Here is a 27885-nt window from a genome sequence, read left to right on the forward strand (position 1 = left end):
TATCCATACTGCTATTTAGATCCCAGGATGTCTTTGATGAAGTGGTGACCCGAGAGCTACTCCCACATTGGACGTCTGACTGCAAGATAGAGTTATAGGTCATGTGTCAGGTCCCAGTTTATCAATCCTGTCGAGACTGAAGATAAACCTCACTAACCCCTTCAACCTTTGAGTTACTATTGCACAATCAACAACCTTGGGGGGAAAGACGAAGTGGATAAAATAAATCATGTCAGTCCTCTGCTTGCTGCTCCCTGAGTTTTCTGATCATGGACCTGAGTTCTGCTCAGACCTAAAAAAACAAACACGCAATATGAGGGATCACCTAAAATTGTGACAACTGCTTGAAACTTGATTGTTCATCTCAGAATCAAACGGGAGTAACTAAGAAAAAACAAAGACACCACTGGAAACAGAACACAACACAACAAGCATGCGTAGAAGGAAGAAGCTGAACGATACCCCCACCTTAGACATCACCCCACAGCCAGGCACCATAGCTGCAGATAGGGGAACATTAACCAATAACTGGCACCTTTGTAGGACCTAGAGCGCCTGGTTGTCGGAGGGTGGGGATCCCGCCCAAGGAGCTCGGGGAGGCAATGGTAGGCAAACCCTTTGGCAACCTAAGAGTAAATCCTTCAACCATACCCATCTCTTCTCAGGGGTAGCCCTTCACCACCTCATGCCCACAGACCACTAGACAGTTACATAGGAACCCAGCGAATGAACCGCTACAAAATGCCCAGTACAGAACACGGGTAGAGACACTGAGCATAGAAGTCCTAAGCAACGAGGTAAGAAAAAAAGCCCACTAACCCAACCCTAAAATCTCAAGTTCCACATACACCTCTTAAACACTAAACAAATGCAACCTGCGCTCTGCACAGCAATCCGCATGTACTTCACTACACAACAACAAAACCAGCCACACATAGTCCCGCACAACAGCACATGGGAGTCCACCGAGCTGTAAAACGCACCCAAGCTCAGCGAACGGTGCAAACCGGACTGAGGCTGTCAACAGCACATCACAATCTCTTGCTCTACCTCTTCCCGCTATGCCCTGCTAACCCATCCCTCACTCTTACCTTTCATATCCGGCAGAGCGCCAGGGGACCACTCTGGTGGTGATAGTGTGCGGTATAAATTATCTTTAACATTAACAATTCTGTTATGCTGCTGACCTCCTCTCTACCCCTATTACTTTCTAAGATTCTAATAAAAATCTCTTCCAATTATCCGACTGCTCTCGCTACTCGCCGGAAGGCTCCTGAAAACCTTTCATCAACGTTTTCTTCCTTTAATAAGACTTCTCTACTGGTACCGTTCATTGTTTTGAATGTCTTTTCAATTGAGTTGTGAATACTTTTAAAGGGTTAATATGTAAAATTGACTTCAACATCCTTTTGTGTTCATTTCACTGAAAACTACAGTACGTGGTTTGCGTTTACAGTTGCTTAAGTCTATTGTCTGATTCGTCTTCAAGATGTGCTGGGGGTGCACCATCTACTGTAACCAATATCTCCTGGATTGTCTTTTGACTTTTCACTGCGCCCCCGCGTTATTCCGTTTGCTTTGTGCCTCCACGTGACAGCATGCACACATGCACTCAAAATGTCCTATCCCTTCACTTGCGACTCCATGCTGCTTCCACGTTCATACACATCATAGTCTTCCCTTGGATGTATTTTGTGCACCTGCGATCAATGAAATAGTTACTCTCTATCCACAGGCCTTCAACAAGGAACTTCATCACAGGCGCCATTATTATTCTTTACTTGTTCTCACCATTAGAGGTTGGGAAGACAGACACTATTCATTGCACGTAGTAAAAAAACACTGCATGCAATAAATTGTGCATGATAAGAAGCTGGGATATCAGGTGAAATTCAATGGTATGTTGTTATAATGCTAACTCCACCTAAATTTTGAAGGTTACATTATATTTTGATGCAAACTTTGGTGACACCTACAAAAATGTTTCATGCAAGTAAAGAGAGACTTGAGGGTCGCCTTCCTTTTGTATTAAGAAATAATATAAATTACCACATGCCGAGATATTTTCACTGAATGTGGTACTTCCTCTTTACACAACTTTGCATTTTTCACCACCCTAATAATGGTAAATTTCATAGGCGGTAATTTGAAAATATTATTGCACAATTCATAAAGACAGCCTAAATCTCCAGTTACCCTTTGATTTTATAAGCCTGGTGTGTGACTTATTCCTACCACTCTTCCAGTGGCACCTGCCTGTTGGAAAGTTTCCTTATTTCTATAGGTCAGACTACGGCTAAATAATGCTACATTTTCACAGACTATGTACATACCTTTGAATATTTGCAAACAACACATGTACAGCTATATTATGCCACCTTACAAACATACAAATACCTGTAGTTCAAATATGAAATTGCCAGAGAAACCCCATAGAATACTTCTTTCCCATAGAAGACATCTGTCATGGGGGCGTGGCTAACACTCCATCAGAATGGACGTGTAGACCCTTAGCTCTCTCAAAGGAGCTTCGATAATATCAAGAATCTCTCATTATAACATGATTCTAGTTGGTTAAAACACTCTCCTGAGATGTAATTACCTGCCTGGGTTAATGTTGTGAAACTTTCTGACAGTGCCCTCTTCCTGCTGGTGTAAGCCGAGTCAGCTGAGGAGAGTGTGGGCTGACAAAGCATGTGAGAGTGGGGTTCCTCTCTCCTTCTAGGCCTACTCTCTGCTGCCATCCAGTGTTTCTCAAGGAAATTAAAGTTAGATTTAAAATGTTCATTTATCTCTCTAAAGCCTTTATTTCTGCCAGACACCATTGGTACCCACACTAACATTTGGATACAATTCATTTGTAAAGGACAATTGTATATTTGAAAGCCTTTTCAACAGTTTTAAGATTAAACACCAAATAGAGGAACTGTGCTGATTTAGATATTTTGAATTGCATTCTTCTTCTCAATTACCTCAACCAAACGCAGGAATACTAACCTTTTGAGCAGTATTCATTTACACAAAAGCTTTATATATCATCCTTTATCGGAAATGGCTGATCAATCCATATCTAGTTCCTCAGGACATCTATCAAGCATCAACAAAGGCACAGAAAAAAATTGAATGGAGCTCACCTCTATACAGTCTTTCATTTACATTTTAGACAAAATATCACATTTCCACCAAGATGGATTTAATGCTTTCAAGAATTATATCACTACAATTAACTCTAGACAATCTGGAAGAGCGGGTGTGATTTTCTGAGCACATGTTAGAAGGCCTTGAGAACATAAAGTTTAAACTTTTTCATTTAGAGATGAAGTCTCTAACTTAAAGGATAGGAACAGGAGGGACAGTATTTGAATTTATGGTGTCCCGGAAAACTCTGAACAAAATAATGCCATTAAATTTCTGACTGGTTGGATTCCTAAAATACTGAATATCTGCTTCTCTCCCCCTCTAGAGTTCCAAAGGGTGCACAGAATTAGACCACTCTTAACCACAAACACCGCTTTCACAAGACCGCTCATTGCCTGTTTATTGCGTCACTAGCAAGCTAGACAAATTCTCTCAGCTACAAAAAAGTCAATAACATTTTCTTCTCCCGCAGACTTTCCAAGGCTACTCATGATAAAAGGAAATGATTTCTAGACATGAGACCTGCATTAAAAATCTAAACATTAAGTACAGCCTACTGGAAACAGCTAGAATGATTATCATACCTCCACACGGAGTCACCAAAGAATACCAAGACCTGGATGAATTACAAGCTCTTATTAAAGCCCACCAATCTTCAGAGATGGACATCTTGACAGCAACTGCATCTTTGTGTTCTGATGCATCACTGTCTCTTCATGCTCATAACTTAGCTTTGCGTAACAAGTATACATCTGGGAAATCTCACTTTTCTAGGAATAGATCGCATCATAATTATTCTTCAAGTTTATCTGATGGTTCGGACAAACACAGAGACAAATCTAGATCTCCTATAAAACAGAATGACCCATTGGAGGAGATTCCAATTAATTCACAATTTTTCTTAAGTCCTTAACTTGCTAATATTGCTTTTTGTCATTAATAAATCTGTTGATTATCTGACCGCTTAATACTGAATCGCTCCGTTTGAGCTCATGGGTCTTCAGAAGACGGTCTTGTTTTCCCCGATGGCAGCCCCCATTGTATCTTTACATTTAGCTACATTTTTAGTCAGTAATAATATTTGTTATCTTTATTTTTAATGTTGTCTCCCCTTCACTTCAGTATTTATCCTCCCTTCTAGTTTGTTATTGCATTACAGAGTCTCTCCAGCACAATGTTTTACACTTCCATTTGCAAATGTTCCTTTTAAAACTTTCTTCATTACTCAATCTATATCACTTCAGATATTTCCTTAATTATCATGTACCCTATTATTTACTGTTATGAGTATCAAGTTATTGTCATGGAATGTTTAAGGTCTTAATAATCCTATCAAAAGACAAAAAGTCTTCAGTCATCTAGGGGAAAACAATCCAGACGTTGTATGCATTCAAGAAACCCACTTAGAATCTACTGAAGAAAATAATAAGCTGATCAAATTATGGGTAAAACATGCATTTTTCTGCACCAGCAATAGAGAAAAAGGGAGGAGTTACTATCCTCATTCATAAGAAACTTATTTTCAATTGCTTGATCAACAACATGACCTTTCCGGACGATGGTCTATCATTGATGCCAATATCAACAATATTATGGTTACTATCCTTAATATTTATGGCCCCAATGCTCCAGATCCATACTATTGGAACAATTTAAAACATTTTCTCTTTAACAAGAATTATGACTCACTCATTATTTGTGGGGACTGTAATAAAATCTGTGATTTCACCCTGGACTGCATATCAGATTCCAAAATCATAAACTCCAAATCCCAAAAGCAATTCATCAATTTTATAGAAGATCTCACTCTTGTGATGCTTGGCATTTTTGTCACTCAAATATGAAAGAATTTACCTCCCCCCTCACAAATTCCTCTCCAGAATTGATTATATATTTGTTAACTCTCCATTTGCCTCCAATATTCTCCACTCCGGAATTGGCCCTATTGTCATTTCAGACTATGGCCCGGTTCCTTACTCTCCTGGAATGGAAACCTCAACCTTCCCTGTCCTCCCAATGGATATTCAATTCTTTTCTACTCAATGATCCTGATTTCATCCAACAAATAAATGTTTCTTTACTGAATTCTTTACTTTTAACAACCCCTTAGACACCACAATTCATAATAATTGGGATGCTTTAAAAGCCACGTTATGTGGTTTTATTATACATTTGACCTCTTTCAAGAAGAAACAAAATGAACAAAAATCACAAGAGCTTTTATGCTCCATTAAATCATTAGAAACAGCTTATTTCAGTAACCCTAGAGAAGATTTAAATCCCTCCTTCAAAATGCATAGAATTTAATAATTACAACAATAATAAAGCCTGCTCATCCCTGCTGAGATCTAAAGCAAAATTCTATGGTGGTTCCAATAAATCGGGTAAATTACTTGCTACACATCTTGAAAGCAAGAAAGAAAAATCTACTATAACTTCTATCATTAACAAACATGTGATTAGAGTTTCCAATCCGTAACAAATCAGCAATACTTTGTTTGAATTTTACTCTCAAATTTACTCAGCTGATCAAACCATTCTAATGATAATATTACTAATTATATCCTCGCTAACAAGAACATTATTGATAATCCTGTGGATCTTTCCTTTTAAGATGCCCCCATTTCATTACAGGAAATTCAAAAAGCCATCCTTAAAATTGGTAAAGCTCTAGGACCTGATGGATTCCCTGTTGGTTTTTATTGCTCCTTTTCTTCCTTTCCCTCCCCTAAACTCCTTGAACTTTATAATCATTTATTTATGTTAGCTTCCAGCACCGTATCCTTTGGAGAAGCCTTACTAATTCTGTTCCCAAAACCGGACAAAGACCCTTTGTTAGTCAAAAATTATCATCCTATATCTTTAATCAATTCTGACTCTAAAATCCTAGCCAAAGTAATTGCTAATCGACACGGTGGTATAAGGCACAAAGTAATTCATATAAATCAAACGTGTTTCATCAAAGGAAGATATGCTTCATCCAATACTAGGATCCTTTTCAATTCTCTTTAGCATGCACAAAATTCACCTCACCCCTTTATCATCCTTACCTTCGACGCTGAGAAAGAATTCAACAGAGTTTCATGGCCCATCCTATTTGAATCCCTTTCATGGCATGGGTTTAGCCCTACTTTTTCCAAACTCCTCTTCCTTTTATATTCTACACCCTCAACTAGAATAATTATCAATTATACCTTTACCAAACAGTTTCCGATATCACACAGAACCAGACAAGGATGTCAATTATCCCCACTTCTGTTTATTGTAGCTCTAGAACCCTTCTTCTAAGCATCTCCCTTAATAATAGTAGTAAAGGCATTGGGCCTCATTATAAGCTTGGCGGTACTCAGTAATTGCCCATTCGTGGGTGCCAGAATGCATGGGGCTCAAGTGGGAATGGGGAGGTTGGATGCACCGGCACCATTGAGAATGGTGCCGGTGCATCTGACATGCTCTGCTTGTGGGTGCCGCTACGGCTGCCAGGACAGACCTGGCGGCTGTAATGGCACCCGCAAGCAGAACTCGTAGTTTGCTGGTCCAGGAACTACAGTACCGGCAAGATTACCGGTACAATAGTTCCTGGATCGGCAAACTTGTAATGACCACCATTGTTATGAAAGAGTTCTGTATTAACTTTTCCGCATACGCTGATGATATTCTACTCTACCTTTCAAACCTGACTACCTCTATCCCGGCATTAATGTCTACCATCGATCAATTCGCTCGTCTCTCAGGATACAAATTAAAATTGGATAAATCCGAAATCTTACCTCTTACTAATTCCTGTGTCTTATCCGATACTCCCCATTATGGAATGAAGTGGCGCACCTCGTCTATTAAATACTTAGGGATACACATTGCTAAAGATATTACAACACTTTAAGCCTAAATCAGAATGCAATAATGGATAAAATAAGCTTTTCCATCAGTCAGTGGTCCCCTCTTTTGCTCTCTTGGTGGGGCAGATTAGACACCATCAAAATGACCCTTGGTCCTGTCTTCTGTATTACCTTTCCATGATCACAATTTTCTTGCCAAGCTCCTTCTTTCAATAAATTGACAACATCCTATCCAATTTCTTTTAGAAAAATAAATTCTGCAGGGATTTAGCTACCAACACACTTGTTTTATGACAATGTACCTATACCTCTTCATAAATGCTGCTCCCGATTTATTATGAATACATCTGTTTTCAAAACCTATACTACCCTTACTAAGCTAACTACCAAAGCCCTCTTCTATTATTCTCAAAAGACACCTTCAAAATATATAGAATCAATTGCATGCTCTCAGCCTACCAAAGCTTCCAAATTTTACTGCATTCTTAACCAACCCAATGACAATGCTTTGAAACTTACTGTACTATGGGAAGCTGACTGGGATTTCCAAATCTCCCAAGAAATATAAACTAAAATCAGTAAACAATGCTTTTCTACTTCTGTAGCTGCAAACCTCACACAATCGCATTCTTTTAATTTACATAGAGCTTTTTTAACACCCCACCGAGAAGCCAAAATGACAAATTCTAATAATAATTTTTGTTGGTCTTGTCAATCCCCTACCACTGATTTTACCCACTCAATCTTTTATTGCAAATGTGTCTTTACCTTCTGGACACAAGTATGTAATTCTTTACAAAATATTTTCTCTTTTCAAGAACTATTATGACTGTGCAATGTTATGATCGGTGTATTAGCTAATCCTTTCATGTCATCTATATTGTGTCCTGAATTGTTTCATTTTATGGTTTCTGTTGCTTTTCACCTTGTTGCGTCCAACTGGAAAAATGCACAGTAACTATCGTACAATTTATGGTGGAATTCTATATGCTCATACCACAGAATTGTTTTTTTTTTTTGCCCTATCATACATTTTACGACAAATGGAATGTTTTCAATCGCTACCTGATGTCATTTGTACTCTTTTCATTTATGATAGCATCATCCACTACCTTTTCCTTCCTTATTTGTTTGTACATTTGTCTTCTTTGTTACCCCTTGCTTATCTTAATTCATTAAACAGATCTCATTATTAACCGATTGATATATATTATATTTTATATCACATGGTTAATATCTAAAACTGTATACCAATGTAAATGTTTTACTTATTTCACTTTCTGGTTTAATCAAATGTATTAATGTTTGTATTTGCTATTCTATTTAATAACAACTTTCAATAAAAATCAGTTAGCTGACATTTGCATTAATTTATTTTTCAGTTATGTGCTCATAATCCATTTTAGCACTGTGTTAAACAGAACAAAGAATGGCATAGAGTGGTAGTGTAAAAAAAAGGAAGACAGCTGTCATGACAGCATCCATCATCACTCCCTCGAGCAAGGCATGCCACTCATCAACCAATACGGAAGTGGACAGTAGAGCTTCCAACAAGGTGAGCACACTCACAAATGCGGCAGCCAATCTGCAGGCCAAGAAGCATACAATGTACACCCATTAATGAGAGATTTAGGCAATATGACCCGAGGAGGGGGGCATTACTGGTCGGATTATGCCCCTGGGGACATAGAAGGCTAAGTGAAGCGAGGGCTTTAACGAAGCCCTGGGGGCATTACCTGACTGGTAATGGCCCCTCCAAGGGTCATATTGCCATTAGTACCCCGGAATGTCGTATCGGGGTACTAATTGCACTGCAACCATTCCTCGACTCGAGAAAAAAAGCTAAATAAATGGCCGCCATGGATCGGGGAGAAGGGACTACACGTAGTCCCTTCTCCCTTTCCATGGTGGTCAGTCACAGAAAGAACTCTAGACGCTGTGGAGGACGGAGCCTTCTCTGGCTGGTAAGGGCTGGGCGAGGGCCAATGAGCTTGCGTTTTACAAGCTCATTGACCCTCGCCGGGTACTAATAAAGCACATTCCACAACTTATCCAAAACCAGCAGCTTATTATAATGGCGATGTCAGCTTGGCAGCAATCAGTGTACTCTCTGATGGGAGAGTTCAAAGTCCACAGGCAAAACTGTACTTATGTGGACCCGTTTGGCAAACGTGGTCTTACCTTCCACAGGATGAGCACAAGCAGAGCCAGCACCAGGATTCCTGCTAAGACAGCAACAAGTATAATCCACCAGGGAACACCTGCAAACTCAGCAGTGCTTGGGTCCGAGTATATCATTATGGGTATCTGAGGAGAGACAGAGTACAACAGTTAATGATGGAAATGCTGAAGAGAGATGGGTGTGGCATTGGACTACATAACGCTGCGCTAACCGCAACATCTCTGACAATCTCAACGGGGCAGGGGGTAAAGAAGTAACACAATGAAGACATCTGAATGTCACTGCACCATAAAACAGTGTGGGAAAAAGCTGTTGAAAAGGCATTGGGCAAAAGCACAGTAGTGTTATATGGAGAAAATGGGGAGAGGAATTATACTGGGGCTAGGAAATAAACAGGGTGGGCAGAGTGCAGTGTGGACTAGAGGAGTTAGTTAAAGATGGCTCCTGTGGTGTGGCTTTCTGACATTTTGAGACATATATAGGTTTTGAAAGCATGAAATCATGGGGTGTAGGTCTCCCCCAAAGCCATATCTAGAGGCCAAGGTCAGCAGGGTGCTTTCTACTCCCATCCCTGCTGCTTTACGAATGCTGTAACTCATACTTGCGCCGTGGCATCCTTCAGGACCAGGTTCTTAATGCTGGATTTCACAGTGATGTTGGCGCGGACGATCAGCTCCATGGAGCTCACAGTAGAGTACTCCTACAGAGGGAAGTAAACACAGATAAACTGTAGTGAGCATCTGCAGCCACCATCTTCCCTGTAAGAAAGAGAGGTCTGGGGGAATACAATCCAACTCTCATGAGATAATCGCAATAAATTATGCCAATATTCCCTTCCACATCATGGGTGTCACACAGTTCTGCTCTCAAATCACCATACTAAGAAACCCATGAATACATTACCTCCAGGAAAGTACTGTTCCAGAGCCTGGCGCGAATCTTCAGTACCACCTGCCGATCAAATGTGTGAAGTGGGCACTGAAACACCACACAGTTGGCTGTTCCACGCGCACAGTCCTAAAAGAGGAGGATATGGACAGAAACTTAGGTCCTGGGTGAGAAGGTAGGCACGATTACTCTGATGTTTAGACATTTAACTTCAGTGAGGAGTGTATTATTGTAGGTGAAAGTTCATGTTTATTTGTGCAGACTGGATGGAATGTCGATGTTATTTTGCACAGTGCATAATATCTGTTACGATGGGACAAAGAGGCAGTGACTACATTGATGTTTAATGAGTTTCTGAAAGGATCATGATTTGATATTACACCATTGACATGCTTCATTGTTCACAGAGCTTGTGACTAGACTGAATGGTTGTATGGTGAAGGCCATGGTTGGTTTCTTTTCCAGAAGCAGAGTCTGGTATGTGTCAAAGGTGATGCATATACCTAAAATGTACGCCACTGCAAAGATGGTACAGCGCTGAAAGTTTTCAGTGGGTGAGGTGATGTTTAGATATTTTTCCAGAGCCATTACAGAACTGGTTCCAACCAGCCACATTGGATTTATATTGCTTTACATTACACTCCTCTGTAAGAAGAAGTACTACTGCATCTGTGCTGTGTGTGCAACTGAACCCCTGTGGCTCTGACTGACTGAGGAATGCGACACCGAGAAAGAGCGGGTGCACTGGAAGGTGGCAGTGCTGAACTGCTTAACAAGGCAGTTAGGAGACAGATGAAGGTTTGTCATATCTCATAAGTTCTCTGAAGTGGTGCATCGGGTTGGAGGATATTTGACTTGTAGAAGATATAAATTTGAATTGGGTAGGGGGAATTTTCCTTTGGGAGTTCAGGTTATAGTTAGGGTGTAGAGTTTCCATGTTTTTCCCTGAACTACCTTGTCAGAAGATGTATTCATCCCCAATCCAAGATGGAGACAAGGCACCAGGGAATCGATTGGTCAGGAATCTAGAGGCATGTTGGAATGTGGCCAACATTCTAAACTGCCTTTCTTCATTAATTTTGAGGCAGCAGATTCTGTTATCTTGGAGCTCCTCTCAAGAGGCCTTATCTGATTGGACACAAGTGTCCAAGATTTATGAAGCTAAAGATTCTCTAGACGGGAAGGAGTCTATGCAGGACAGGATTGAGAGTTCACTGTCAAAATCGCAGTATTATGGTTACTAGTAAAATGTGTCCCACGAGAATTAATAATTTATTCAGCCCATTATTAAATGTGGAGAGAGTTATCCTGAAAAAGATCTTGGTACAGGGTTTGGAAATCTCCGCTCTTTCAAGACCATTAAGAGAATATAGCTGTGAGATCCAATCAGTGCAATGAGGGCCTTGTAAGAATCCCAAGCTAGACTCCTTGAGTGACGTTGTGAATCAGGGAGGAGTGTCTCTTGGGCCACACTTTGATTCCTGCGTAAATAGTGCGCTACTCCTTGCGAGCGTTCACAGGAAGAAATTGTTCCATGTGCATGTCCATTAGGAATGATACAGATGTGCTCATCTGGGTCAAGTTCAACTACACCCGCACTCTTCATGTACTTCATCCGGATCATTACTCAATCGTTCATCTGTTTCCACGCATGTAGAGATGGGACACTACACCCACACTGATGGAATCCCATTTCTCTACTTCTCACTAAGGAGGGTCAGAGGAGAGAAGGGGAGTTTGAAATGACAGACTCAAAGAGTATGATTTGAAATAAAGGATACAAATTTACCACAACACCAGAGAAGAAATAGAGTCAATAACATTTCAGTTGACATTATTACCACGACGAACAAGTGAATTAAATTTATTTTTTAAACAGTATATCCACTTAGGGATAGATGTTAGTCAGTTTAGTATAGGTTCGTTTTTAATCAGTCTTTGAACATTTTCTGAAGCATTTAGAGTTCCTCCAAGCAAAATAAGGGAAAAGCTCACCAGTAGGTAAAAGAGAGCAGCTTTAGCTTAACAGTTTCAAGATTTAGCAGAAGTCTACCAACTGTAGGTCACTTACTAGTCTTCTGTGTGTTTCCCTTATTCCATCTCCCCATCTGCAAATCTCAGCACCAGTATAAGAAGGAGAGTAGGCATGTTTTTTATTTTATCCACTCACCTTTTCCTCCTAGACTAGAGTGTGCCATATGCAGCTGGAAATTTGGAAGGATGCAGGTGCTACATCAGAGAGGCCATTTGGGGTTAGGCCAGTTTTGGACCTGACAAGGCTAGAGTGAGGAATGAAGCCTTTGCAGTCATTATGGCAGGCGGGACAGGGTGAGAATTATTTGTAGTCCTGACTATAGCAGTGGGATTCATGTTTGGGCTCTATTTGCACCAACTCCCTAAAGCCAGAGTTGTTGCCCACCAATATCATGTATCACACTTGTCATACACAACTCTAGTACTGCAGCAGGACCCCACCAAGAGAGACATGTGGCCAGTATGACATTGAGATTGTAGAGGGGAAACCTGAACAGACTGTCTCAGAAAGTTATGGCAATTGATATCATGGCTGAATGGGACTGGATAAATGGGCCTTTAAAATAAGGAGCATTAGAGGGGCACGCAATCCTCCTGCGTGAGGGTAAAGGCCAAATAAAAGGAATGTTCCCATCCTAGAGCTGCATAGAAAGCATCTATTATCCGTTGTTTCATGTCAGGCATTTCTTGCTTGTTCCAAGGTAGCGGGGGAATCTGGTGAAGGCAGAACAAATAGGTGATTCAAAGGCCCATGCCTCAGCTGCACAGGCCCTGCCCTCTCACTTACACCAGGAAGGTAGTTTAGCTAAGCACAGCCAATGGCTCTCTTTGTGGTGGGATAATCCAGGATGATTTATCTAATACCTTTGTCACCACCAACCTAGAAGAGTTCTCAGCTGTGGTCTTATGGAGGCGCTGGCATCAATGAACTGGCTGACGGAGTTGGACCCCTGAATGCATGTTAATGAGCGCACAATGAGCGACGGGCAGTAATGGACCCAGAGGTTGACCATGCAATCCCGCAGTTTGCTGAAAACCTGTCAGAGGGTATGATGTACTCAAAGGGAGAGTAAGAATCAAGACTGGAGGTCAAGGGACAGATATGAGACGGTTGGGGAAAGACATGCATATGAAGCATGACTTCCTGTTTGGTGAATGCATCAGTGATGGTGGATGGTCAAGGACACTGTTAAGATGAACCCTGTGGTAAGATTCTGAGGGGCCACCCTATCATAATGAACAAGAAAAAGACAGTACAGTGTAGCCAAACTTTATCAAGGCAGGTGACTGAGCAGTAAGGCCTATATGGCGGATGAGAATGGTTCAATGAGACAAACACAGAGCACTCCAATAATTCAAGTTAGACAGTAAAGTGTAAAAATACAATCTTTATTTGACCTGAACACTCTTTTCAATATAACTAATGGGTAAATAATATCACTAATGCACATGACGCACATATATACAGTCCCCCTGGGGTACTCTTGCTAAAGAGCACCAGCACATTACTCTTTACACTTCCTCCCCTCATCTCTGCCTCTTGTCCTCAATTGTCTAGTCGCCTCTACTGAGAGCCGTGAGGCGGATGAGTGCGAGTCTCTGAAGCCCTCCTGCGGAGTATGTACAAAGTCTGTGCTACATTCGCAAACAGGAAAGTCGTATGTACGAGATCCGCATCCGCATCCCCTAAGACATTTCATTCTTACAGTCACACCCCTGTAGGCCCCAAGTTGCCTGATGCAAGTCGATCGGAGTGGCATCAACACTCAATTGATATAAAGAGGATGCTGATCTGGGAATGCCACCTACTACCAACAAAGAAGCCCTTCACTTCTTAAGCACCTACTTTCCTTTCAACTGCTTCATTATAGATCCTTAAACTGCCAGATGGTTTGATCTCAACAATTCCCCTAGAGAAGCTGTCCAACTGTATTCATACCTCTCTCAACCTATTACGACCATAATATTGGTTTTCGCTTGATCGATATGTAGCTATTGTACCAGCGGGAGCTATCTAAAAAGTTCTCTCATGAGTCGACCGCGCTTCCATTTAATCCGAGAGTGCATTCTTGCATGACCTTAATGCGTGACAAGTTGGTTACAGTAGTTTCTACCGGCAGTGGGCACTCAAGCGAAAATCCACTCCCACTGGGGCAACCATAGCAGCCTCAAGCTCAGACCTTGCTGAAGCCGGCCCAGTGCAAGGATTATGCAACCGTAGCATGCCCCGTCTGCTTGTACAAATCTTGAAATACGAATAAACATGTTGAACATGCCCCTCCGATCCCCACACACACACCTTTTTTCTTTGGTCATCTCTAATTTACCCCTGGGCATGATGGGCTTAGATTTCCCCCAAAAAGAAAAAAAGGAATGCATGACCAATCAATTTGAAAAAGTGAGATTACAATTTTGCAGATAGAATGAGGTTACAAAACCAAATGTAAAGCATTGTGTCACGACTCGCTCCCTTCGCTCCCGTTCCCGCCACTTGGGGGCATGTTTTGGGGCTTATTCCTTGCTGGACATTTCCTCCGAACCTAATGCCACAGTGCTGTAATGAATTGGGAGCGCAAAATCCCTATTTTCCAAACTACTTCCCTTCCGGATCCATTCCAGGTCTTTGGCAGCCAGCATGCTTCTTTAACCAAATGACTGTGTTTCCCAGAATGCCTGGCCCACTGCTCCACCTCCACCCTTGCAGGACTAGGTTGGGTGGAGGATAAGCAACACCTGTGGCTGCAGGTGCAGCAGTCAGCACACCTGAGGCGTGTGCTCGTTTAGCAGCTTTAAAAGCCTCAGTCTCACTTCAGTCCAGCGCTGGTCATCGTTTGCAGTGTTCCTGTTTTTGACTAGTCCCTTGTTCATTGTTCCTTGCCCTTTTACCTAGGTCCTGGTTCCTGTTTTCTTGTTCCCTCCGCCCTGAATCTCTGATTCATGCTCTAATTGATTTCTGCTCCCTTGTTTCCCTTTTTTCCTTCCTCTGTTTACAGGCAGCATTTCTCAGTGCTTTCCCTATTCAAATGCAGCCCAGTTGGTATTTCTTTGACTCTGTCCTTTGCTGCTGTTAACCCGTATGCCTTAGCCTTCCTCTTGATTATCTTCCTGTCTTTTCCTTGGAAGGATAGGGAGAAGTTTGCATTGGTTATTTAGCTTTTTCCCTGCTCCTGATCCTTACTTCTATTGGGATCCATTCCAGGTTTTCCTTAGCACTTCTGCATTTATTTTCCCATTTGATTTTAGGTGTGGTGTGCGGTTGTTAGCTAGCTCCTGTGTGAATGCTTATGTTTTCCTCACTATTTGTTATCATTATTTCAACTTAGGTATTTAGTTTTCTGCAGCGGATCACTCTCGGCTGCCTTCCAGCCTTCACCCTTGCCCTGTCGGGCTCCCCACATAACAGCGGATCACGCTCTGCTGCATTCCAGCCTCCGCCCTTGTCCTCTGGGCTCCCTGCCCTGCAGCCTGCCTCGCTCCGGCTGCCTTCAGCCCTTGTCCTCTTGGGCCCCCTGTTCTACAGTCTACCTCTCACTGGCAACCTACAGCCCGTGCCCTCTGGACCTTCCTACTTCTCCCATTGCTGTTCTAGCCTCTCGGGGTCCCAGTTCATCAACAGGATTCATGGGCTAGCTGACATTCAAGAGGTTTATTCTCGTCCTTGTGAGTACAGTTCTTTAGTTTTCTTATTTGATACCATCAGAGTGTTAGTTCACAGATCCTGTCATTGCTTGCCCTCCACGTGGGTTTAGCGCTGTCAGTACCTGTAACAGCAATTGGGGGTAAGGCGCTTGCCGACTTTCCTCGCGGTCAGGTGCTTACCCCACATCCCTTTTCACATATTGGGTTTAATATCACACTCTGTTTGCACTCCTGGCTTCTAGCATACATGAGTCGTTGTTCCTATGTGCACATTTCCCTTGCCATATTCGCTGCCTTAGTATTCGCAGGACTAATCCTGACAGAATGACCAGCCCAAAATTCCCATTGAATATGGCAAGTTTAAGAAAGAAAGGCAGCAAGGCCTCTAACAAGTTTGTACAGAAAGCTTCCCCTACATTTACCTGTGACAATCAAATCACTAGTCTTGGTTTAAATGAACTCCTTGTCACGAATGGGCATTTACGAGCAGAGTATTTTTCCCATAGGATGGCTCACCCTACATTGCCTGATCCTAGTTCGATCTTTTGTTCTGATCCCGATTCTATGTCAGCGCAAGCCTTAACCGTAGAAAACAACACACTGTCAGACTTATTATACAAGAGTACCTCGGTTGTTGAACCCCATGATTCCAGTTGTGCTTCACCTCAGATAGAACAGTTTCATGGTACAAACATAAAGAATGGAGGGGTTCCTTGCATAACTTCTGTTTTCTACCCTCAGTCCAAATACTTCTTTGCACAAGTACATACGGTAGTCCCTAATGTCAAGAGGTCTAAGGTCAATAGTTTGCTTAAGGGTAACACAGGCCAAGTTAGTATGAGAAAGTATAAATCTCAGAACCTGAAAGCAGTAGAGGACAGTGCACAATCGGTGCACATCCAGATTGCTAGTGCAGGATCCAGCCCTGATGCTACTATGCCTCCCCCTGTGCCTACTGATAGTGATGTACAGTTAATGCAGGGCATACTAAGAGCCAAGCTTGAGGAGTTAACACAAGAATTCATTTCTTTACAAGAGGAGAATAAGATCTTGCACGCATTCCTGAATACACCTCAGACTTTATCCATTGATGTTGATGAAGTGAACACAGTTCAGCCCCTGAGTGCAGAGACTTTGGTAAATCATGATAATTGCCAATATGTTAGATCTATTGGAAGTGAAAGTCTTTCTTCTAGCACAGCGCTCAACCTGGGCACAGTTTCTAACAATTGTTCTGCTGATTATCAGGGATTGCAGTTAGCTGAAGATTTACAAGCCACTCCTTTACCTAAAGTTTCCTGTGTAGCAGTCGGTCATAATTCTGAGCTAGCACACATACAAGCTTCTGATCTCCAAACACAATACACAAAGGTGGCATACACAGATTCAGTCACTACACTAGGCTTAGGTCCTGCTCTTGATACAGCTGCTGAGACTGAAGTAGAGTTTAAAGCTGATGTGGAAGACGATCTTACCTCTGGGTTCACTCTTCCTTCTGCCAATTCTGATCAATACAAACAGTCAGAGACTGTACAGATTGCATGTTCTGATGAACTCATTCCACAGTATACAGAACCAAAAGACCAGCAGGCGAATCCTGAACTGTTGATTGTTAATCTGCCTCTTTCAGAAGCTAAGACAGAGGAATGGACAATTGACGAAATCCTGATTAACAGAGACTTTACTATGGTGATTCCACTGGTTGATTTTGACTTCCACAAAGAAAGAGACTCTGTGTCACCCACTAAAGAAAAGGACCGCAAGGGTACAGTTCAGTCCTTGGTTACGGGAGCCAAGGAGTCTAATGCCCTAAAGGTGCCCTCCATTCCTGAGACACCAATGTGTCTATCAACTTCTGAGACTTCTGTGTGTCCTCCTACAACCATTGACTCTTCTATGATCCAATCCACAGCCCTGCAGTCATCTTTGGTACACGTGTCTTCAACCAATGAACCACTGCCATGTCTGCCATTTCATCAAGAGCCTCCACCATGCACGGGGTTAGTCCCAAAGACCCTGACATGTTTGGATTCAGCTACCGAGATGGCTCCAACTTGCATGCCTTCCGCTTCAAAGTTTCCTCTGGCCTGCCTGTCTACAGTGACTCATCCAGAAGATCATCCTTCAGCCAGAGAGCCTCCGGTAGTCCATCATATGTGCATGTCTTCAGTTCCAGAGTCTATTGCTTGTTTGCCTTCAGTTCATGATACACCGTTATCCTGCTTAGCTTCGCTTCCAACATCAGAGGTATACCTGTCTACACCATCAGATCCTGCTGTATTTTCTACTGCTCCAGACAGTCCTCCTGAATCCCAAACATTTACTGTCGATGAACGTTTAGATTGCCTTTCTTTTGCTTCAGGAGGAGCATCAGAATGCCTGCCTTTTCCACAAGACGATTCTCCCAACTGCTTCACTTTAGCATCAGAGCATCCAAAAAATGCAGCATCAGATTTTGAGACTTTTGCCAGCTCCCGCTTCAGAGTCATCAAGCTAGACCAAGTGGTGAGTCAGAACCACTCATCTGGGTGTGCACAGGGGGTGGTGCAGACCGGCGTATTACCTACAGAATTTGTGCAACAGAATTCCGCCAAGAAGCACCAGTTGGGTGCTAGTAGCCAAAGGAAGGGAATGACTGCTGCAGTTCAAGATGTGTCTGTTATTGCTCCTTCTGCAAGTGTGCCTGAAATACCAAGTACTGTGTCTATCACTCCTATCAGTATGCCAAACGTCCCTGCTGTTGTATCCAACGTGCAATCAAACCTTAATCATTTTCAACCACAAGCCTTTTCCCAGATGGATGACAGAAAAAGATCTGAACCTCTACCTCAGCCGCCACCTTCTCTAATGGCTGAACATGAACATTTCCTGAAGCCAGCAACTTCCTTACCTCCCGCATGTCTGCTCTCGGCAGAAAGGCTAACAGAACTTCTACCATTGTCTAAGGCAAGTTGCACCAGCCTGCCTCCCTCCTCAAAGACTTACAAGGGTCCACTCCCAGTGACTGAGCTTCCTGGACCTTTCAACTTTGCTTCAGGTCTTGCAAGTCCTTCATGCCTTTCTTCAAACCATGAGTCTCTTCCTCACCAGAAGCCATTGATTCCATCAGTATCACCTCCAAAGACAAAGCACTCCTATCATGGAAGCCCATCTGCCTTTGCCCACAAGCCACCATTTCCATCAGTGCCACCTCCAAAGAAAAAGCACTCCCATCATGGAAAGAAGAAGTCTCGTGCGGGTGGCGGGCACCCGAAGAGGGCCGTAGGAGGGGGTATACTGTCACGACTCGCTCCCTTCGCTCCCGTTCCCGCCACTTGGGGGCATGTTTTGGGGCTTATTCCTTGCTGGACATTTCCTCCGAACCTAATGCCACAGTGCTGTAATGAATTGGGAGCGCAAAATCCCTATTTTCCAAACTACTTCCCTTCCGGATCCATTCCAGGTCTTTGGCAGCCAGCATGCTTCTTTAACCAAATGACTGTGTTTCCCAGAATGCCTGGCCCACTGCTCCACCTCCACCCTTGCAGGACTAGGTTGGGTGGAGGATAAGCAACACCTGTGGCTGCAGGTGCAGCAGTCAGCACACCTGAGGCGTGTGCTCGTTTAGCAGCTTTAAAAGCCTCAGTCTCACTTCAGTCCAGCGCTGGTCATCGTTTGCAGTGTTCCTGTTTTTGACTAGTCCCTTGTTCATTGTTCCTTGCCCTTTTACCTAGGTCCTGGTTCCTGTTTTCTTGTTCCCTCCGCCCTGAATCTCTGATTCATGCTCTAATTGATTTCTGCTCCCTTGTTTCCCTTTTTTCCTTCCTCTGTTTACAGGCAGCATTTCTCAGTGCTTTCCCTATTCAAATGCAGCCCAGTTGGTATTTCTTTGACTCTGTCCTTTGCTGCTGTTAACCCGTATGCCTTAGCCTTCCTCTTGATTATCTTCCTGTCTTTTCCTTGGAAGGATAGGGAGAAGTTTGCATTGGTTATTTAGCTTTTTCCCTGCTCCTGATCCTTACTTCTATTGGGATCCATTCCAGGTTTTCCTTAGCACTTCTGCATTTATTTTCCCATTTGATTTTAGGTGTGGTGTGCGGTTGTTAGCTAGCTCCTGTGTGAATGCTTATGTTTTCCTCACTATTTGTTATCATTATTTCAACTTAGGTATTTAGTTTTCTGCAGCGGATCACTCTCGGCTGCCTTCCAGCCTTCACCCTTGCCCTGTCGGGCTCCCCACATAACAGCGGATCACGCTCTGCTGCATTCCAGCCTCCGCCCTTGTCCTCTGGGCTCCCTGCCCTGCAGCCTGCCTCGCTCCGGCTGCCTTCAGCCCTTGTCCTCTTGGGCCCCCTGTTCTACAGTCTACCTCTCACTGGCAACCTACAGCCCGTGCCCTCTGGACCTTCCTACTTCTCCCATTGCTGTTCTAGCCTCTCGGGGTCCCAGTTCATCAACAGGATTCATGGGCTAGCTGACATTCAAGAGGTTTATTCTCGTCCTTGTGAGTACAGTTCTTTAGTTTTCTTATTTGATACCATCAGAGTGTTAGTTCACAGATCCTGTCATTGCTTGCCCTCCACGTGGGTTTAGCGCTGTCAGTACCTGTAACAGCAATTGGGGGTAAGGCGCTTGCCGACTTTCCTCGCGGTCAGGTGCTTACCCCACATCCCTTTTCACATATTGGGTTTAATATCACACTCTGTTTGCACTCCTGGCTTCTAGCATACATGAGTCGTTGTTCCTATGTGCACATTTCCCTTGCCATATTCGCTGCCTTAGTATTCGCAGGACTAATCCTGACACATTGGGCCTCATTACGAGTTTGGAGGTAGCCATGCCGTTCTTAGCGGCATGGCTACCCCCAAATCGGGTACCGGGTCCCGAAAATAGGGAATTACCGGGCCATTCTGACCTTGGAGGGCCTGGTAATTCCCTTTCGCGGGACCCGGACCCGGTACATCCCCATTCCCACTTGAGCCCCCATAGGGCTCAATGGGAATGGGGAGGATGCTAACAACGAGCCTGTTAATGACGGGCCCGTTGTTAGCATCCTGGTCCACTAGCGGGTCCTGCTAAGGACGTCTTGTCTGGTCAGGCATCCAGAGCGGGTCCCGCTGTAGACCTCGTAATGAGGTGGCCCGGAATGATTCCGACAGACCCCACCATGATAAGAAAAGTGAAGACCATCTATTAATAGTCCCTGATTTTGATAATAGTACTATGCGCAAGTAGGACATGTGTAGCTCATAGGTTGACTGTGCACTAGATACCAATATATTTCGTTTCATTCTGAAGCCATGTCAGTCCTGTCCCTTGCAATTCCCTCCTTGTACAAACAGGGGTCAAGGGCTCAGCTTCAGTTTTGGAGTACCAAAAATTGTAAATGCAAATAGTACCATATTACCACCAGAACAACCTGAATAGCTATCCAAACACCAATGCCAACTTCTCTGTGGCACCAGCATAGCATGGGAGCACCTCCAAGTGACACCCAGTAGCATGCAAACACTGGTATGAAATATCAAATATCAAATCAGTGGGCCTCATTATAAGTGTTGCGGTAAGGCAACAACGGCGCCGGTAGTGCTACCGGTGCCGTGTTGCCTCGCCGCAACATTACGAGTTCTGCTCGCGGGGGCGCTCTGCGTGCCTGGTCAGACCAGACGTGCAGAGCGGCACCCGTGAGCAGTACCGGATAGTAGCAACGGCCCTGTTATTAACGGGACCGTTGTTACCATCCTCCCCATTCCCATTTAAGCCCTATAGGGGCTCAAATGGGAATGGGGGCGTACTGGGTCCGGGTCCCGCGAATGGGAATTACCGGGCCCTCAAAGGTCGGAATGGCCCGGTAATTCCCATTTTTGGGACCCGGACCCGAGTTTGAGGGTAAACATGCTGGTAAAAACGGCATGGCTACCTCCAAACTCGTAATGAAGCCCAGTATCTTTATTTGTGCGTCATCCCTGTGCAGGTGGCAAGCATTCACGGTTACTTACCAATGTCAGCTCTTTCCGTCTGGAAGAGTAAGCAATGGGCCAATGGGAACCTGAGTCAGACTCAACATGACTGACGTCTCGCCGCGATCGGGAGCTGGCGGAGGAGGCCTGTTGGAAGAGGCAAGATGGAGAAATAAAACCACTCTGAGACATGTCCTTAAGGTAGCAAGGTTTCAGTCATTTGCTCAGTGACATGTCAACACAGAGTCCTCAACAATCACAGACACCAACACTTCAGCAAGCCACCTCCCACACCAAAACAAAGACCTCTGCCAACACTGCAATGCATCAGCCAGCCAAGCAAAACACACCCCTCAACAGGGACACAGCAATGCCTATGCTACTCAGTTATTAGCTTAGGAACAGGTAGACCTCCACACCAAAGGCAAAGCACACTTTCGGGCTTCCGGACGCATTACAAGACATGTACCTCACAAGAAACAGGAAGAGCAACACTTTGTGAAACAGACCACACAATAAGAGACAGAGAAACATGTCCGCCAGCAGGATAATGGCATCAAAACACTCATCCCTCTGCAAGCACAGAGAAAGAAATTCATAAGTTAGCCAAGCACCAACTGAGAAACAGACAGACTTCAACAGTCACAGACAAAGCAAAACTTTACCCAGCTGGCCATTAACTCAGGAATAAAACACACTTGAAAAAAAAACCAATTGGCTAGTCGGATGCTAACGTGCAAGGTACACTGAGAGAAAAACACCTCTGAAATATAACAAATACTCTACTTTTGCTTGCATTTCAGCATGTGACATCTTTCAGCTATTAGTCGGGCTATGTGGCAAGAACATGACTCTTACCACTGCAATACTGCTGCGTTACCGTACTTCCGTACTACAACTTTGGTGATGTGGAGGAAAAACCTTCAGCAAAATGTTGGCAGTAATTCCACCACCTCGCTGTCAAAAATCAGCAAAATCGGCTGAATTACCGCCGGCAATTCTGCTGAAATCCCTGTGGAGTCCATAAATGGGGATTAACACCACCATAGCATCACTTGCAATCTGATGGTAATTCCACCCGACCAAGTGGCGTTAATTCTGTATGGCGGGATTCAGGCGGATTTACTATCGGAATACTGCCTAACTTGCAATGAGGCCACTATCTCCACGCTATTTGTTATATTCTAACAACGTTTATTTGTTTTGTTTTAGTCACACCAGAACATACCAGTAGCTCCAGTGGTCGTTTACTATTTGCCCTATGTGTCTATATCAAGAGGTTGGGTAGTAACGTTGTTATAGCAGATTAACCCCAACCTTGCCCTCCTTTGCAGCTGGTGCTAGTGGTTATCATCTGTGCCACAGATCTTTGCATCATTTGTAAAGAGCTTTGCCTTCCTTTGCTGTTCTTCTGTCACGGAGAAACCACTCAACAGAGGAAGTTAATCGGATCATTATTTAGTTTCCTATGAGAAATGCAGCCCGTGCACAAGGATCGTCATCCTTGCCCATTTAACAGGTGACATGTTCTCATGTCGCTGCGAGTTACACATGATGGGTGCCACTGAAAGTGAAACCGTTTGTATCAATGCAAGTCAGAGTCTATTTGTCTACAAGAATAATATTTGTCACCTGTCTGTGAACATTTGCCATTAATAAGTCAGACAGTAAAGATATGCTGAACTCTGGAGTATCAACCACAAACGTTTAGAGGAAGGAATCAAGTCCAAAGGCACCGACAAGAAGCCCTTTGCCTTAGAAGGCACCCAAACGCGTTACTCGCTCCCAAAGCCACCTGTGATCTTAGTCAGGAAACGATGGGCCACAACTCTCTACAAGATTCAATTGCTATGGCTCATTTCAAACATTCAGGGAGGACTTGAGGAAGTAGCAAATCGTGCAGGTGAAGCCACCAAAGGTTATCAGATACTATCAGCCGAAAGCTCACCTGAAACCCTAACTTCACAGCACAGATTGTAGAGCTATTCAACCTCATTCAGAACATTTCAATGGATGTACAATCTACCAGCCTGTGATGCACATCAAGCCTATCACACCATCTGCATCTCTTGCAATCTACTGCGTTCCCGCAACTTACCAATTCCAGTGGATCTATGGCATCGGCTGGCATGCACTGGGTGTTGCGACCTGAGCTCTGACTCTCCTCCAGTTGGATTTTGATGGGGTAGAGCAGCCACTTGCCATTGCTGATCTCATGAGGCCACATCAGGTTCAGGAAGGCAGAGCCCAGAGTCTTCAGAGACTGACCCCTATTAGAGACCTGTTAAAAAGAAAGGAAACAGTGAACTGAGACAGAGTATTGGGAGTAGTTCTGGGGTGGTAAGGAAGTAAAGGGGGATGAAAGATGTGTGAGGGACAGGGAGGGAGACAGGTCAATCAGGCGAAGCAGGAGCAATGGTCAATGGCAATATGCCTTTTGGTTTGTGGAGGAGGTGTTTGTTCAGACGGAGTTCCAAAATCAACCCAAGGCCAACCTATTATGGTGAACAAGCAAGACAATGAGGGATTAGCCAACCACAATCAAGGTAGGTAGCAGAACAGTAAGGCTTAGTCTCAAGAAGGGTGTGAGTGGACTACAATGAGTCCACACAGAGCAAAACCAGTAATTCCAGTTAGACAGGTAAGTATAACAATATGCAATAGTTTATTAGGCCTTTAAAATATACACTAAGTAAAACCTCTAGTGAAATATTGTCACATCAACACTATAAAACAGATTAATACATTCACTCACAGGAGAAATAGAATAGCATTTGATTCAATAACCAGTGCAACAAAGGTGAGTACTCAGATGCATTAGAAATAGAAAAGACACATCCGGATAATCATAAAACAGCTTCCCTAATTCTTATAAAGTCCAACCCTAAGATGGTTCGGGGCCTTGTGCCCAAAGTTCACCAGTTCCAAAGTGTATAGTTCACAGGTAGGTTAATGAGGAGATTGGCGATTCCAGTGGTTATGCTTAGTAACAGTCAAAAGGTTAAAGTTTTGGCAAGTTAACTCACTCAACCCCAGTCCTTAGGATAGTACCAGGAAGGGATCCTTGACCAGGCTGTCACGACCAAAGTCAGAAAAGAGTGATTAAGGGACAGGAGTTTTTGCCCATGTAACTCCATGGAGGATAAGGGTGACAGAAACAGGTAGGTTAACCCCCTACATACCGGACTATCATTTTCCAGAAGCCACTTCTGGTGTTGTGGAATCCATTGGGGATCTTCCCCCCTGATTCTGGGCCTCATTACAAGTTGGGCGGTGCAGTAAAAATCAACAGTAATGCAGCAGTAATTATGTTACTGGCGCATTACTGCACTGCCCAACTACGAGTTTCGATGTAAGGTGGAAGAAAAACCGCTATCAAGAAGCTGGAGGTAATTCCACCGCCTTACTGCCCAAAAACAGCCAAATCATCGGTATTACCGCAGGCAGAATTAATCTGGTCAGTCAACTGGTTGGTCCAGGGACACTTCCAAAGGCTCAGAAGACACGATCGTTGAGCAGGGGGTTCTTCCTGTATATCGCCACCCCCTTCCCTTTCAGCTGAGCTGCATGTTGCATGTCTTTGTTCATCGTCTGTGTCAGTTGCACCCATAAGCCCCCGGGTCCAGAGGTGTGCAGTATAAATTATTAAAGTAAATAAAGTTGAGACCGATTGTTCCCACCAGTACAGAGGTGAAACTACTGACGGGGGTCTTCTTGTGATCAGAACAGAGGAGCAGGGCTTCACCAGGACAGCACTGGAGTCGATGCTGGTCAGCTTCAGGGGTCGCCCTTGGGTGATCAGCGGGCTGCACTTCCTTGTAGAGGTCTTGGTTCCAATGATGATCTATAAAGTGGTTGCCCAGAACAGAGGAGCATACCCAAACCCACCAATGGTAAGGATCTGCACAATTCAAACAGTCAGTGGCTATCCAATCATGGGTAGCCACTGTCCACAACATCTGCCCAACAGCAGACAATCAGGCACCAGGGAAGTGGATTGGGACTAGACAGTCCCTGCCCCCTGCTGTGGCCACACACACAAACCACCCCTTAGCCTGCAAAAGCCACAGATTTCCCCGGGAAAGGGCATTCCATATAAGGCATTTCCTGGCCACAGATGTCAGGAAGAAGGCCACAGAACTATAGGGCCAAAGAGCAAGTGTAAAACCTTGCAGAATGTCTATTTTAGGATGATAGACACCTTTAGTAGCCATTTGTGGCAAATGCAAACGTGCGCAAGTAAAATGTTCAAAAACAGTAAAAATATCAGTGCTGCCACCAGTTTGTCCTAGGCACATTGTAAAAGCTACCAAGAAGCAATTGTATAAAAATATATATGGATACAAAGTATCCTACCTTCTCTCCACTATAAGGTGATGTGTGCAATTGTAAAAATACAAGAAATTCACGAAGAGATACATAGGGCCTCATTATGAGTTTGTGGTAATTCCGCCTCTGCAGGCCTAATTCCGCAAGATGTTGGTGGTAGTACCGCCAGCAATAATTCCGCCAGGGCTAATTCCATCGCCGCAATTAGCCCAGACTCCTCATTCGGCGACATGGTAAAAGTGGCAGTAAACCCAGTACCGGCACTTTTACTGTATACTGCCAAACTCATAATGAGGTCCATAGTCTCTCAGTAATGATAGTCTTAGGGACTATCAGTTTCCCCATAAGAATGAGCAAACAGACAAGGGAAGTAAAGCAGAAGGCTTTACTGACCTCTGAAAAGCCAGGACAGGGTTGAAAACAAAGCAAAAAGAAATGGTGTCCTATGGAAGTCTACGGGAGGAAAGCTGCAAATAGAAAATCCTTTGTAACAGTCCTACTGATTACTCATCTTAAAGTTTCTGAAAATAGACTTGCTTCTGGGTCGATAATTCTAACAGCCATTAGGGCTCACACAGTGGCTCGGTTCACCATCACATGGCGCCCATGACTCCGGGTGTGAACAGGAATGGAGCTGGATGCACCCCAGGAGCTTAGGTCACCCCACTTTCCCCTGCTCGCGTAAGCTGAATAACTATAGAACTTCAACGAGATAGATCACTCCTTAATGAGGGGGGCGGAAAGGGCATTGAGGCATCTGTGAGAGGGAGGTCTAATTATAGAATCTGGTGGTGGTAGGAAAGCAAGGAAGCAACACCTACACACCAGGAAATTCTGGAAAAACCACAACCAAAGCTGATGTCCCAACCAGGCAACAAAGGAAATAATGCTTGGTAAAAGTGTGCAAACCCACATCATTGTCTAATTGAGATTAACAAAATGGAATAATCTGCCAAAGCAGAGTAGCCACAAGACCTATGAGTAGAATGAGCTGTAAAACCTACAGGCATGTCCTTGTTGCCCAAACCGTAGCACTCAGAAATGCAGAGAACAATACTATCTGGAAAGGATGTGCTTGGTAATAGTCCTGCCTGCTTGAGCACCAGTGTTAAGATGTATTTTCAGAATCAGCCCCGTGGACAGATTGTGAGAGGCCACCCTATTGAACAGGGAAAGATGCTAATGTGCAGCCAAACTCTATCTGAGAGGGCGCGCATTCATGGCTGCATGACAGGTGCATTGATTGCTTAGAAGGACAGAACCGGCCCTGAGGATGGACCGACAGTTCCGAAATGCACCAGCATTGATCTCTGCATCCTTATAATGGGACTTTTAGATGAGCACCGATTCAAAAGATTCTGGACGAATTTTTCAACCGTGTATTGATGATTTCAAGTTGAATTGATTATACATCTACTTTAATATGCTGTAGTATTCACTACACAAAAGGTGTCCCCAGTTCTGTTGATAGTTATCAGATTAAGGATGTGGTTCAACTGATGCAGAAAGGTCAGCCCACAGCATAGTTCTGGGACACTTCCAAATGCTTCCAATGGCAGGGACCTCAAACAGGTTGTTCCACCAGATCAGGGGTCAAAGCACCAATGAAGGCCTTCTAGCGATGAGCAAAAGTGCAGGCCTTCACCCGGACGGTTAAAAAAAAGTGCTGCTGACTGGCTTCCAATAACAAGTCCATACCTTCATCAGGATGCTCTGCTTCGTAGAGGTCTTGGATCCAACAACAAACTGAACTATGGCTGCAAAAGGCTCCCCACACTTTCCCTCCAAGATTTTGAGTTGGAGTCGGCCCCAAGCCAATCAATGGTAAGCATCTGCACTATTCAAACCTCTAGGGGTTGTCCAATCCTGGAAGCCTCTGGCCAACACATCTGCCCAG

The 27885-nt window shown here is 43.8% G+C and overlaps 1 protein-coding gene across 4 annotated transcripts in view; it reads right to left on the reverse strand.

The window, feature by feature from the left end:
- ITGA7 (integrin subunit alpha 7) overlaps positions 1–27885 on the reverse strand; it is a 438414-nt gene that overhangs the window by 25154 nt on the left and 385375 nt on the right. For all 4 annotated transcript variants that reach the window (XM_069653721.1, XM_069653720.1, XM_069653723.1 and 1 more), the window contains 5 exons: positions 23758–23940; positions 21699–21806; positions 10063–10176; positions 9761–9859; positions 9159–9284 (listed from right to left, as the gene is read on the reverse strand). In XM_069653721.1, the coding sequence (XP_069509822.1) occupies positions 9159–9284; positions 9761–9859; positions 10063–10176; positions 21699–21806; positions 23758–23940 (630 nt within the window). The remainder of the gene's footprint in view (positions 1–9158; positions 9285–9760; positions 9860–10062; positions 10177–21698; positions 21807–23757; positions 23941–27885) is intronic.

The sequence above is a fragment of the Ambystoma mexicanum genome, chromosome 3q (assembly GCF_040938575.1).
Source record: "Ambystoma mexicanum isolate Mex_15411 chromosome 3q, UKY_AmexF1_1, whole genome shotgun sequence".
Classification (NCBI taxonomy): domain Eukaryota; kingdom Metazoa; phylum Chordata; class Amphibia; order Caudata; family Ambystomatidae; genus Ambystoma; species Ambystoma mexicanum.